The sequence below is a fragment of the Balaenoptera acutorostrata genome, chromosome 7 (genome assembly GCF_949987535.1).
Source record: "Balaenoptera acutorostrata chromosome 7, mBalAcu1.1, whole genome shotgun sequence".
Lineage (NCBI taxonomy): Eukaryota > Metazoa > Chordata > Mammalia > Artiodactyla > Balaenopteridae > Balaenoptera > Balaenoptera acutorostrata.
In genome coordinates, this window is record NC_080070.1 from 43,640,428 (window position 1) to 43,654,674 (window position 14,247).

General features: G+C 35.1%; 1 protein-coding gene across 1 annotated transcript in view; it reads left to right on the plus strand.

Moving 5' to 3' along the window:
* Positions 1 to 14,247, plus strand: part of TBX20 (T-box transcription factor 20) — a 51,193-nt gene that overhangs the window by 18,767 nt on the left and 18,179 nt on the right. The window contains exon 6 of the mRNA XM_007182328.2: positions 3,771 to 3,847. Coding sequence (XP_007182390.1) covers positions 3,771 to 3,847 — 77 coding nt within the window. The remainder of the gene's footprint in view (positions 1 to 3,770; positions 3,848 to 14,247) is intronic.

A 14,247-nucleotide genomic window follows, 5' to 3' on the forward strand; every position in this document is an offset into this window, starting at 1 on the left:
AAATTTGTTGTTGAATCATAAAGACATACTTGTAGTTTCACATGGGTTCTCTACATATGTTTTTGGTAGTTGACTATTTTTGGATCTTCCTTTTAATTTTACCTTTGACATGGGTGATGCTGGTTCAACAGCTTTACAAGCTGCAGGTATTCTATATTAGGAAAATGATGTCCAACTGACATCACTGTGTATAACTCAGGTCTTTCTCTCATCAGTTCTCAAATACGTAACTTTTTCATTCTCCCAAATTTCATAAAGGGATATAAAACTATATCTGCAGAAATGAATTTCTTTCTATTAACTACTGGTTTTTATTTAAATATCCATGGAATAAAATCTGTGCCTGACCTTTTAAAAGTGCATGATTAACTAGAATGTTAAAACTTTGCTATTTAAAAATTACTTTATCTTAAAATAGAAAACAAAATGCTTTTTATGTAGACTCAAGAATTTCACCTAGTCTATAACTGGTAAACATATGAAATCATATTTCTGACTGCTTGTCCTTGAAGCAAAGTTCAAACAAACATTTCTGGGGTGCTTATTGTTGGCACCCCAGTAGATTCAGAGTCTAGTGATACCACAGTGAGCACGGTGGGCTCATTAAGAAGTCTACCCACAGTCCCTGTACTGCTAATCAGTACTCCATAAAGCCTGTTCAAGACTGTAGTGGTTAGTTCAGGGCCCCCATACAATTTTAGTAGTAAGAGATCCATTCAGCTTTTTTTCTCTAACTTCCAAAAGCAATTTTTTTCCCTGGAATTAGATAAAATAGTCCGTAGAGAAAGTAAGTACCTGGTTACTCTCTTGAGCTCCTTTTCTACTTAACACACTAAAGTTAAATCACTGCTGAACCAACTGGTAAATCTAGCTATATGAGTACACGTTGTACTATTCTTGAAACTTTCCTACAGTTTGAAATTATATCAAATGTAAAGTAAAAAAGTTACCATTGATACTCTTGGGGATGATGAAAGAAGGACCAAAAAGATACTGGAAAGAGAAAGTTCCAATAAATGAAAGAAAATTCCAAAGAAATCTGAAAACTTGTGTTGAATTTGATTCACTTCCTCATTCAAAGTTATGGCAGTAATACTAGATATGGTGACACATCAATTGAGCAACTAACACACACACACACTGAGAATATTTATTTTCTATGACAACTCCACAATCATCACATTCTGAGCCAACAGTCTACCTCCCGGAAATATAAATAACAACAAATACAATTCTCAAAATCCTTTTCAGGGACAAAGTGGATCAAAGGTGGTTCTTTAACTATTATAACAGATAGATAATATTTTCTATTCTTTTAGTTTATAAAGACTCAAACAAAGCTTGATATGGTTCACATTTTTTTGTTATATTTATTTAAAAAATTTTTTTTGGCTGCACTGCGTGGCTTTCAGGATGTTTCCCGACCAGGGATTGAACCCGGGACCCGGCAGTGAAAGGGCCAAGTCCTAACCACTGGACCACCAGGGAATTCCTGATATGGTTCACATTTCAGAGGGATGGCTGCAAAAGGACTTCGTTCAAAATTAGTTTCTCCATCAGATATTATTTGCCTTTGTCTCCAGAAAGTTTTATCCATTGGCAAATCCATTCACTTTTTATAAATGAGCTTATAAGAATTGAACTTGAAGACTTAACTTTATTGCTGTATTTTACAGTTTCAGTTTGAAGCTTTTATCTGGGTTTGGTTCACACTTAACGTCACCTAACACTGCAGGGGATGTGGTGCCAGCTTCTTTAGTGGCACTTAAACCACTTCCAGTTCTATGTATGCCTCTGCCTGCTCCATGGAATTTTAGGGACCATGTGATCTCATTTCTGTTGATAAATTATTGTGAAAGTGTTTTCATGAACTATAAAGCACTTTAGAAATCTAAAGTATTTTCATTTATAATTATTCAGTAGAAAAAGATAATCAAAGAAATCCCGTTTCTGAGGATTTAAAAATCTTGTTGGTGTTTTATAATCCTAGAATATATTGACTGCTTGGGCTTTAGAAGATGTTTATAATTTATTTCAAACAAATAAAAATTTTTGCCTTTGCCCTGAAAACTGACCTTTAATACTAAATCCTAGTCTGAAAGAATGGCTAAAATAGACCATTTTAGAAATCCATGCCCTTGATTAAAGGGGTGGCTGACTTTGAGAGAAGGTTCTCTACAAACTCTTGATGGCCACACTTTAGGGGCAAGCTCAGTGGTTCCTGTATATTTCTTTCTATGCACACTTTCCTTCACTGTTTACCATTTTCCATTAACTAAGCTGAAAAGGAAATTAGCAATTTTATTTTTGGCTACTCTAGAGTGAATGTGCATGGGACAAAAATGAGCATTTCTGAGGCACTGTCAAGTGCCCTTAAAAACTAATATCAAAGAGTCAATCTTAAAACTTGCCAGTGTTAATGATAGAGAAGTGCAGTCTCTCTGGTAAGGACAGTGTGGGAAGTTCTATTTTAAGTGAGGTAAATAGCTTTTTGCAGCTTGTACATTGGTTAGCTCACATTAAGAAAACTTGAAAAGTAAAAAAAAAGACTTTCTTTTGTAATGAAAAAAGCAATTCTTTAGATGTTAATAGTTTAAAATGAAAAGTAGATACACTCTGATCAAAGGAAAAGTTGCTTATTGGCAAAATAGTATTTCAAACTGTTTTATATATATATATCTCAAAATAGATATATTTTTGATTGTGTTTACTCCTTACTTTGAAAGAGGAAGGCATGCCTCCCTCAACCTATAACTTTTTTTCCAGGTTAAGACTATTCTGTGTGTGTCTCTCTTTCCAAAGATGAATGTGGGTTCTCATTTTGACACAAATGAGCTATGACTCTCTTTAAAGGTGTCTGTGGCTCTAATTCCAATAATCCTCCTCCATTCCTTTTAGCTCTTAACACTCAGGAATTTTGCAAGTAGAGCATCTTTTAATCAGTGTTTTATTTATTTATTTATTTTCTTTGTAACCTAACGTATTTTTCCGTGAAGGTGCAGTGCATATATTTTAATGGATCTTTCTACATTAATATTGTGTGAATTATGACTAGCACAACATAGACACTTAATACTTCAGACTATGATTCTTATTAGGAAATACTTTTTTTCCATATAAGCATAGAGTCTGTAAGTAACATTATATGGGAGGATAATAAGAGACCCACTAATTTGATTCTTATTTAGTCAGATGGAAAGGGGAACAGGGGTAAATTTATATGCTGAAAGCTTTATATCATGTATTTATGTCAGGTATTTCATATAGTATTGAACATGAAGTTACTACTGTGGTATCCATTATGGTATATATAGGTACCCATGGTATTAACAAATGAGGCTGCCAAGTCAGCATGAGGTAATGTTCTTGTTTTTATTCCCCATTACCCACCAATGCTGGCCTCCTAGACAGCTTCCCCATTCCCCAGTCGAGCTCTAGCCTTTCACTACTCTCTTAAATACTTCACACGGCAGCCACACTGTTTGTAAAAGGCCCCCATTTCGAACTGTCTCTATCCATTGACTTCCAGCCTGTTTTAGGACCAGTCTGTCCTCAACTACTTCCTTCTCTCTGAGGCCTTCTCTGACCATTCCACCCAATTTAGGCCTCTTGTGAACTTCCTTAGCAATTTTAACCTTTATCACAATACTGAGAGACATTAAGATATTCTTGGGGTGCCATGATGGAAAATGAACAAAGTTTTTATTTCTGATTTTATTTCCTTGACCATGGAAATGATACTGTTTTGTTACCCTTTCTTCCCTTTCCAGATAACCAAGCTGAAAATAGATAGTAACCCTTTTGCCAAAGGATTCCGGGACTCCTCCAGGCTCACTGACATTGAGAGGTAATGAGAATTTTCTGTTTACTTTTTTGCCCAGATAAGATAAAGAGAAGCACTAGTTTGTAAGAGCACACTCCTTTCAACACCAAAGAGCCATAACCTCACTGTATAGAGTCTCCAGTACTCTGTATAGTCCCCAGTTCTCTGCCCCACCTTCCATTCCAGTTATAAACCCTGTAGATATGCAACTGCTTAAGCTTTGACAGCTGCTTCAGCTGGATCTATTCTACACTCAATTTCTGAGTGAAGTGGTTTCTTTGGGCAGGACATTTTTTCAACGGGGCTTTTTTGTTATCAAAGACACAGTCCTCTCGATGATATTAAGCTTCATGTCTTGAGTGGCAATCCACAGAGACATCGAATCTTAATAGCCTTTGCCTTCTGAAGTGGATATATTTGTTAACATAAAGACTTATAAAGGTAGTTTGGAATTTTGAAACAAGAAGAGGCAATTTAAATCAAGGTGTATATTTTACCTACAGCATAGACTGCTTATACTTAATAGGAAAGCTATCAGATCTCAGGACCTTTAAGAAGGCAAGTGACAATCATGTGCCGTAATTTACCCCACTTTTTATTTAATTAAAATGGTTCACACAGTGTGAGACTGTCTAAGTGATGAGTAATGACTATATTGAGATGCATAGTTTGCCCAAAATGAATGTCAAAAAATGGTTTTTTCAAGGAGAAGATTATTTGTATCCCTTAAACATACTATGTAACTTTCTGTACTTATTCTGTTTCGTTTTTGGTGAGCACATTTAAGTTCCACTCTCTTTACAAATTTGAATTATATAATACAATGTTATCAACTATAGTCACCATTTCACACATTAGATCGTCAGATTTTACTCATCTTCTGTATCTAATCTTTTATGTGGCCTGGAATCTTTATTGACAGGTGGGGTACCCTAGCTACCAGCCCTCCGGTTTACTTTATCTCCAAATCTTTGTGTGATTTCCCTACCAACTGCTATGTGTTTCTGCCACACTCTTTGTTACCTAACACATGGTCACATCTGACCTCAGCACTTCTCTCTAACCTGTCCTGGAAACTCAAATTAAAGGATAATTACATGTTTTAGCAACATCTGTCTTATCCTTCCCTCATCCTTCTCAAATGGCAGAGCATAGGCGTGTGGTTTTGACTTGTGGGAACAGATATAGAAGCTCGGTGGGGAGACAAAGTATCCAGCAGGAGAGACTGAAAGTTGGGTAGAACTGTGGCATCTGAGTAGAAAAGATTAATTAGTTGGAGTGCTTGACAAGTGATTGTGGGGTATTGAGAGATCAGGGAAAGAAACTTGAGCTTGTTGAAAATCCATTGCAAAATGCAGAGAGATGGCAAGGAGATAACTCTCCAATTAGGTGGGACATAGGCGTGCAAATAGGTCATAAGACCCAAGTCAGTGAGAAAGTGGTATCAGCAGCGTGGGTGACAAAGGAGCCCATTTACAAAGGCTACTTGCATTTAGGTGTGGCCTTTTTTATCTCCTATTTCTGGAGTGCCAGAGGTACTGATTCAGACTGGGTTTATGCAAGTGGGATTTTAATATGTGAACTTTTTCTCCGTTCTAGTCAGGGGTCAGGCAAGAATGAAAACAGTGGCTCAGCTGGGAAGTAAGTGATGTGTTTTTACAGTGGGCATCATATCTTCTGTCTCAAATCAGTGGGTGAGCATGGTATATAGAGACAAAGTCATGGGTTAGAGTCCCAGCTCTGCCTTTTCCTGCCTGAGTGATCCTAGAGAAGTCACCTAACCCCTGAGTCTGCTTCCTCATCTAGAAAATGGAGAAAATAACCCTGCTTACTTCAAAGGTTTATTATGAGAACCGTGTAAGATGACATTTATGAAAGCACTTCTAAATCTCAAAATGTAAAATAATTATATTTTATTAGATGAGCATAGTTTTACCCCATCTAAGCTACTTTTAATAGTCTTAATAAACTACTCCTAGAGTAAAAATAGCCCCTTTTGTTGCACTTGTGCTCATGAGAGACAAGTACCCAGACTCACTACCCTTTAGAGCGACGGATTTGATAACACATGCAGCCACATTTTTCACTTATTTAATAAACATCCTGATGTGGGGAACACTCACATGTACATGAAGCTAAGAAGTTTTCAATGGTCTGAGGGCCAAGAGAGCATCTTATGTGACTAGCTGCAAGTCTGCAAGATGACCTAAGTAGTGTGAAATTGGACAAGGTTTTGGATTTCATTTCCAGGTATTTCAGTCTGAATTTTTTCTAAGCAGCCTTTGGGGATGGGACAAATCAGATCAATTGATCTTTGGAGACCTAAAGAAATTAAATTAGTCTGGAGTCAGTTACTGCACTAAACCATCTAGTAATTGAATTGCTCCTTGTAACTGACTGAAAACAGCCCTATTTGTAACAATATAGAGAGCTTTTTTTAATAAGAGATCTGAGAGAAAAACACATCTTTTTAGGACATGATGACAGAAATTGCACTTTTCTAACCTAATTGAATATGATGTTATAAATATGTGACCTTAATGATTTCAAGTTTCCTGTTCCAGATTTACAGCTACTGTGTGGGACACCCAAACAAAAATGCCTTTAGGATTGGATCTGTATGCCTTATACCTCTAAACTCACAGTATTATTCTTTCTACATCTGCACAAGCTTTGAGGATACTCTAAAGGGCATTCTGGTTTTCTTGCTCTCATTTTATGAGGTTCCATTCAGATACCTGAATGTCTTACATACTTCATGTGCAGCCTTCTCCCAGGGACAGCATCTCCCTCATTTATAAAAGGCAACTCATCTCATTACCAAAAGTAGAAAGTGTTTTCGTTAGATGCTTTGCACATATACCTACAATGGACAGCCAAGAAGCAAATCAAAAGCTCAAAGGGATTTCCTAATATAATCTAATTTATAGTTATTTAGTTCAGGGAAAGAATTATCTGCTGGTGCCATATAATAAATAACTTATAGACACTCTATCAGTTGGTTTTTCTTTTGTGGGGAGGGAAGGGGCACTTTGTATAGTAAGTGAAGGCATGGTATTACTTCTGAGAAAGGAGACATGACTATGAAGATATTTAAATGTTCAAAATTAAGTTTCTTCTGTTAGGTTTTTTTGTTTGTTTGTTTGCTTTGTTTTTTACAATTAGAGTTCATGCTTATTGCAGAAAAACACTGACAAGCAAGAAAAAGAGCATAAAAAAAGTAACAAAATCCCATTCACTCAGAGATAACCACTGGCAAAAACTTATATATTCTTCCAGATACTTTCCTATGCACATATGAACATTAACTTCCTTTGAAGTTCACCACACACACTATTTTTCATCATTTTTCCCTTAATATCAATAGGTATGTCTGTAGTATACTTTTTTTTTTTAAACATCTTTATTGAAGTATAATTGCCTTACAATGGTGTGTTAGCTTCTGCTTTATAACAAAGTGAATCAGTTATGTAGTATACTTTTTAATGGCTGTCTAATTTTCCATTGTGTACAATAATTTGACCAATCCTATAATGTTAGTTACTTAGGTTTCCCACTCTTTGTTATTACAAACAGTGCCAGGAAGTAAAATGTATATCTTTACACATATTACTCATTATTACTATAGGATAAATACTAACAAATAAAAATGCTGTGTAAAAGGATACACATTATTTTAACCATAATGTTATTTTTAATTGTTAAGTTATGGGGAAAACCGGAATGTTCAACAATAGGAGAATGGTTTAATAAATTTTTATAGTCACGCAATGGAATTTTTTTAAATTGTGGTAAAATATGCATTTTGAACATTTTTAAGTGTATAATTCAGTGGCATTAAGTACACTCACAATGTTATACAACCATCACCATATCCATTTCCAGAACGTTTCCAACATCCCAAACAAAATATCTGTACCCATTAAACAGTAACTCTCTACTCCTCCTCTCCACAGCCCCTGGTAATGTCTATTCTACCTTCTGTCTCAATGAATTTGTCTAGTTTAGGTACCTCATATAAATGGAAAGATATGCATGTTTTAAAGGCTTTTCATATATACTGCCAGGTTTCCTTCAAGAAAGATTGTCCATGTCATGATCAAGAGTGTCCACTTCTTTGCACCCTTGTGAAACATGATCATCATCTTGTTATCTTTGCCAATTTGATAGGTGAAACTCTGTATTTCTCTTTTATAAATTGACCTATTTATGTCCTTCGCCCATTGTTTTTTTCTTTTGGATTGTTCATCTTTTATTCATCTATAAAAGCTATTTTTATGTATTAATATTTTTATTGTTCATATATGTTGGAATTATTTTATCTGTTTGAAATTAGCTTTTTACTTATGTTTTTGATAAATAGAATATTTTATCACCAAATGTATTGTTCTCTTTATGATTTCTATCTTAAAAAGATTCTCTAGTCCAAAAAAACATAACTAGGTAAATATTCAACTACAGATTTTCTATCATTTTATTGCTTTCTAGGTTTTTATTTAAATACTTAACTCATGCAGTATTGATTTTGTATAAAATATAAAATAGATGTCATTGTATATTTTTTATAAGTGGCCCCAAAACTATATATTTACTAACATATTCCTTCCCACTTTTAAAAAATTTCCCCTTTATCATATACTAAATTCTTACTTATAGTTGTTTTTAGTCTCTTTATTGATCTGCCAGTATTATATTGTTATAATTTTGGTAAATTGGTATAATATATAAATATTTGATGATAGGTAGATATCTGATATGACAACTCCAGATCTTTTTTCTTGTCATTTTCAAATTTTCTTGACATTCTTTGACATTTATGCTTCCAGTCTCTGGAATTTTGTCCAGTCTTCCCAAAAAATGTCATTGGAATTTTGATTGGGCTTGTGTTAAATTTATATAATAATTTGGGGGAGAAAAATGATATCTTTACAGTAATGAGACTTCTAGGAGTATGTCATATGTTTGTCTTTCTACTGAAACCTCTTCTTATGTTCTTTAGAAGTTTTGGTATTTTCAAGTTTATAAGTCCTACACAATTTCTTAGGCACATAGCTACATTGTCCAGTTCAATAGCCACTGGCCACAGATGGCTAGTGAGGACTTGAAATGTGGCTATTCCATATTAAGAAATACCACAGGCACCAAAAAACAAAACAAAAACAAAAAAACAAACAACAAAAAAACCAAACACTGATTTTTAGGGTTTAGTATGAAAAAAAGACTGAAAGTATCTCAACAATAGTTTTAGGATATTGATTACATGTTGAAATAATATTTTGGAGACATACTGGGTTAAATAAAATACTAAAATTAATTTCACTTGCTTTTTTAAAATGTGACAACTAGACTATTAAAAATTACATATGTGGCTCACGTTACCTTTTGTCTAGAATGTACTAGAAGGTTTTTTTTTTTTGGTGGGAGAGGGCTTGCTTTTGAAAATAGAATTTTTAATTAGAAATCTGTCTAGTCTGTAAAAAGCTATTGATTCCTATATGTCTTTGGCATCCTGCCATTTTACTGAACTTAAAAAAATTAGTTTTAACAATTTTTCCTTTTAGTCTCTTGAGTTAACCACTTAGATTTCTATATCATTTGCAAAAATGATCATTTTGTTGTTTTCTTTCTAGGATTTACGCCTTTAACAATGTCTTTTTCTTGTTTTATTACACTGACTAAAATTTCCGGAATACTATTAAAAAGTGATGATAGTTAGCATTTTCTCTTGTTCTTGACTTATTTAGTAATGCCTCGTGTTTTATCATTATATATGGTTTTCATTGGCTGTTGGTTTCAGATTGATATGCTTTATCATATTGAGGTATGCCTAAATTAAGAATTTTTTGCTATCCTGAATGTTAACTGAATTTATATTAAATGCTCTTTTAACATCCACTGAGACAATTTTAATTATTTTTCTACTTTTAAATAACAATATGATTAATTCTAGTCATACTGTCTATGTTGAGCCATCCTTGTATTTCTGGAATATATCCTATCTGGATTTTATCTGTTTTTCTTGTAATATATTGCTGGATTTAACTTACTCATATTTTATTTAAGACTTTTTGTATCAGTCTTCATAACACAGATATACTTTGTTTCTTCTTTCCTTCTCTGTCAGTTTTTGGTATCAGGTTTCTGCTAGTTTGTTTGAATAAACTGAAATATCTTCCTTCTTTTTATTGTTTGATCAGTTTAAATCCAAAGAAGTGATACTTTACAGTCTTGCCCATAAATTCATCTGGGTGCACTATTCTTTTGAGGAATACTTCTTTAACTACTTTCTTAGTTTGTTCCATAATTTATCAGTCAAATGATCATTTACTTCTATCCCATTTAATGCCTGCCTTGAGTTCTACTTTGTCTCATCTTATATTGGTATACCTTAACATTTTTTGCTTTTATTTGCCTTTCAATTTTTAAAAATCTTTGTCCCTACAGCAATAGACCCCTCTTTCTCTTGCATAATCAAACAAATATCTTGACATTTCTTTCATTAAGTAAAAAACAACCTTCTCTTGATGCCATGTGTCTCTTGAGTTACTGATTTTCCCAGTTTTCTACTCCTTCTAATAGTAAAGCTCCTTAAAAAGAGTTGTGTGTATTCTCTTCTCAGTTCCTCTCTTCCCTTTGTCTCTTCTACCCTGTCATTTAGAGTTTCACCCGCACTACCCCACCAGTCCTCCTCTGTCCAGGTCACCAGTGAACTCCCCATTGCTAACCACAATGGTCAATTCTCAGTCCTATCTTACTTTACCTATTACCAGGGTTTGACACTGTTGTTTATTCTCTCCCTTTTTCCTCTTTGCTTCCAAGATCTCTCACAATCTCTGGTTTTTATTCTACTCCATTGGCCATTCTTTCTCCATCCCCTTGTTGGTTCTTCCCCTTGTCCTCCATCTGTAAACAGTAATGTGTTCCAGGCCTTAGTCCTTGGACCTCTTCTCTTCTCAGTTCGCATCCCCTTCCTGGGTGATATCACCAATTTCATGCCTTTAAATGCCATTATATGCTGACTACTATCAAATTTACATCTCTGGTTCTGGCCTCTCTAGAGTCAAAGCTCTGGCTGGCTATTTCTTTTACTTTTCCATCTCTGCTAAGGGTACCTCACATCTACAACAGGACGCCCAACCACACTCTTCTACACCTGCTCTCCTCTTACAGTTCCCTTCTCAGCTGCATCCTTCCCGTTGCTCCAGCCAAAAGACTGGGTGTCACCCTTGCTGGCCCCTCTTTCTCTTTCCACATGCAGGCAACTAATCATTCTAACTATATCCAGAGGAGTCCAACTACTTCTTACCATTCCCACTGCTACCACTCTTATCTAGGACAATATCATCTCTTTCCTGAATTATTACATTAATTTTCTAATTGATCTTTCTACTACCACTCTTACTGTTCTTAAGTCCATTTTCAGTTCACCAATCAGAATGATCTTATCAAAGAAAGGAAGTCAGATCACATCACTCTTGCTCAGAGTGACTCATCTTCCCATTCACAGTAAAATCCAAAGTCCAGACAAGGCCTGAAAGGTCCCACAGAATCTGATTCCAGCCCTCCCAGTTATCTCTCTGAACTCACCTACCTTTGTCTTGCTCACTTTCCTTTGAACATGCCCAGGCCCATCTTAGCCCCAGTTAGGGCCTTTATACTTACTTACCCTCTGCCTAGATTATGCAGCCCCCAATATCTGATTGGTCCAATGCCTTGTCTTTTTGCTTCCTACTATATCCCCAGAACCTAGAATAGTGCCTGGTACATAGTAAACACTCAAATATTTGTTGCGTAAATAATGCTGTGTCTTTAAAAATGTCATACAGAGTATCTGTATTTTTAAAAATTTGTCTGAAGGTCTTTGTGTTGTAGTCGAAAAATTTAATCTATCTCCAAGTATTATGACCACTGATATGTTTGGTATTGCTTCTTTCTAACTATTTCTGCTTTCTGTTTAATTCAGCTATTTGTTTTACCCCTTATTTTCTCTTCCTGTCTTTTGTTAAATTTATCAAGTCCCCGCACCACCCCCCCACCCCGCTTTTATTACAGTTAACATTCCACAGCCACCACGTGTCAGCCAGTGAGCTATGCAGTTGACACATTTTATTTCAGCTACACTTCAAAATAATTCTATAATAACGAATGATTATCATCTCTATAATTCTATAATAAAGAATGACTATCATCCCTATTAAGCTGAAGCTTAAAGAGATTAATACTTTATTCAAATTCACATATGGTAATCTGTGACAGCTGAGCCTCACACCCAGGTTAGTTTGTCTGACACCAAAGTCCTTTCTTTAATGTTCATTATATTTCTTTTTAATATAATTATGCTTTTAAATTCTGAAAGACATAATTGTAAAACTGATATTTCTCTGTTATTGTTAGGAATGAAACTATACATTTTCTTTTCTTATAAAATAGGAGATACTTAGTATGTGATTTTTTCCTTGTACTGCCCCTCCCTCAATCTATAGTTTTGGTTTAAAAAATCTGGGATTTAAAATCCAGCTTTTTATTCATGTATCTTATCTTCTTTTTCAATTCTTTTTCTTAATGTTTATGTAAGGATCACAAATACATCAACCACAATCATTTAAATTTAATTCTAGTCATACTCATTTCATTGTTTAATGCTCATTTCTTCTGTTATACTCTGATTACTGGAATTGTGTTCTGACTTTATTCTCAGTTGTTGATAAATGTTGAGTAATTGGTTGAGGAAGGATATATGGGTGACCCTCTTTATCAGTTCATACATATCTGAGAGGATCTGTTGCCATTATTATAACCTGACTAGCGTCACTGTCTTTCTCCTCAGAACTCTTTCAACCTTCCTTTGTCATCTAGTTTTTAAATACTGTAGATAGAGTAAAAGCTGATGCTAAACTCACTGTCTTTCCTTTGTTGGAAAATTACCTTTTTTTCCTATCTGATAAAAATGCTTTTAGAAAGTTTCCTTTGAAATTCAGAAAATTCAAGTTTCCTTTGAAATTCAGAAATTGTACCAGTATTTGTGCAGTTGTAAATTCTTTTCATTTGTATTCACAATATAACTGAGCGCTTCCAATTGAAAACTCAAGTCGTTACTCATCTCAGGAAAGTTTTCTTCTTGTTCTTTTTTTTTCTCCTCTTCCTCATTCTTTTTGCTTCTAATTGTTCTGCTCTATTCAGACCTACTAAAATTCCTATTATATAAATGTTACAACTCCTGAATCTATTCCCTATTTCTTTCATCTTTTGTTTAATAATTTTTACTTCTTTAACTGTTTACTCTGATATTGGAAGAATTTCCTATATGAGTCTTCTAATTTGTTGATGCTGTTTTCTACAGCATCCAGTATGCTGTTTGCTGTCCTTATTGAGTTCTTTTAAAATGTGGTAATTATTATTTTGTCACTGTCAAGTATCCTTTTACATTTCCAGATTGTTTCCTTTTCATGCCTGCTAGTCCCTGCTTTATTAGTGTAGGGTCTTCTTAAATCTCACTAAAAACTTGAAACTACAAATTAGAGACTTAAAATATTTGTTTCTTGGAACAAGTCTGTTGTTCTGTTTTTAAAAATTAGTTTTCTTCTTTTGAATTGCTGAGTTTTTTGTAATTCCAATTTCCTTTCTCTAGCTCATGTATAGAATGGGATGTCTGTTTGTTTAGCGTTAGGAGCTGAGATTAATTGTGAATAAAATCATGTGGCTCTTTGTTTAATCTTGCAGGTGCAGACTGAAGAAGGGGTAATAATTTAAACTTACTGTGAGTGTGCCAATTTGGAAATAAAATTATTCTGTTTGGGTTAGGAGGTTGTTGCAGGTAGGTGGAGATAGCCTTGGAAAAGGGAGTTTTAACTTTGCATTGATTATATTACCCTGTCTGCCTCAGCAGCTGGAAATCAGCTGTCCCCTCTCCATGCCCAGCAAAGCAACCTCATGGCCCTCCTCCAGAGCCGGTGGTGGTCATTAGCCCCACACCCTTCAGTGTACCAAGACCACAGTGTGCTAGCTGAGAGCGTGCTGCTGTGGGATCCCTTCCTCATGGCCTCCAGCATTGTAAGAATCTGCTTCTCATCAACTGCTCAAAGATCTGCCTTTATCATTAATCTCTGCTGCTCCAAGGTGGGGTTTAGGTGAAGCTCTGACAGAGGGCTTTTCGTTTCTTCCCCATCCCCCCAAGTAGCTTTCCTCCCTGTACAGCGATGAACCGCACGCTGTTTGATGCTTCCCTCACTCCTTTCCTGTGGCTAAAATGTCAGACTATGCACTTGGCACTCTCCCTTCACACTGAGAGTCTCTATAAAATATGTTTAAAACTCCCTGGGACTGAACAAAACTTTCAAACACATGAAATTTGGACACAAGCCCAGAGGGAATCAGGCCTTCTTGCTCAGAGCTCAAACACTATTAGTTTAGATGAAGAAGAAAAC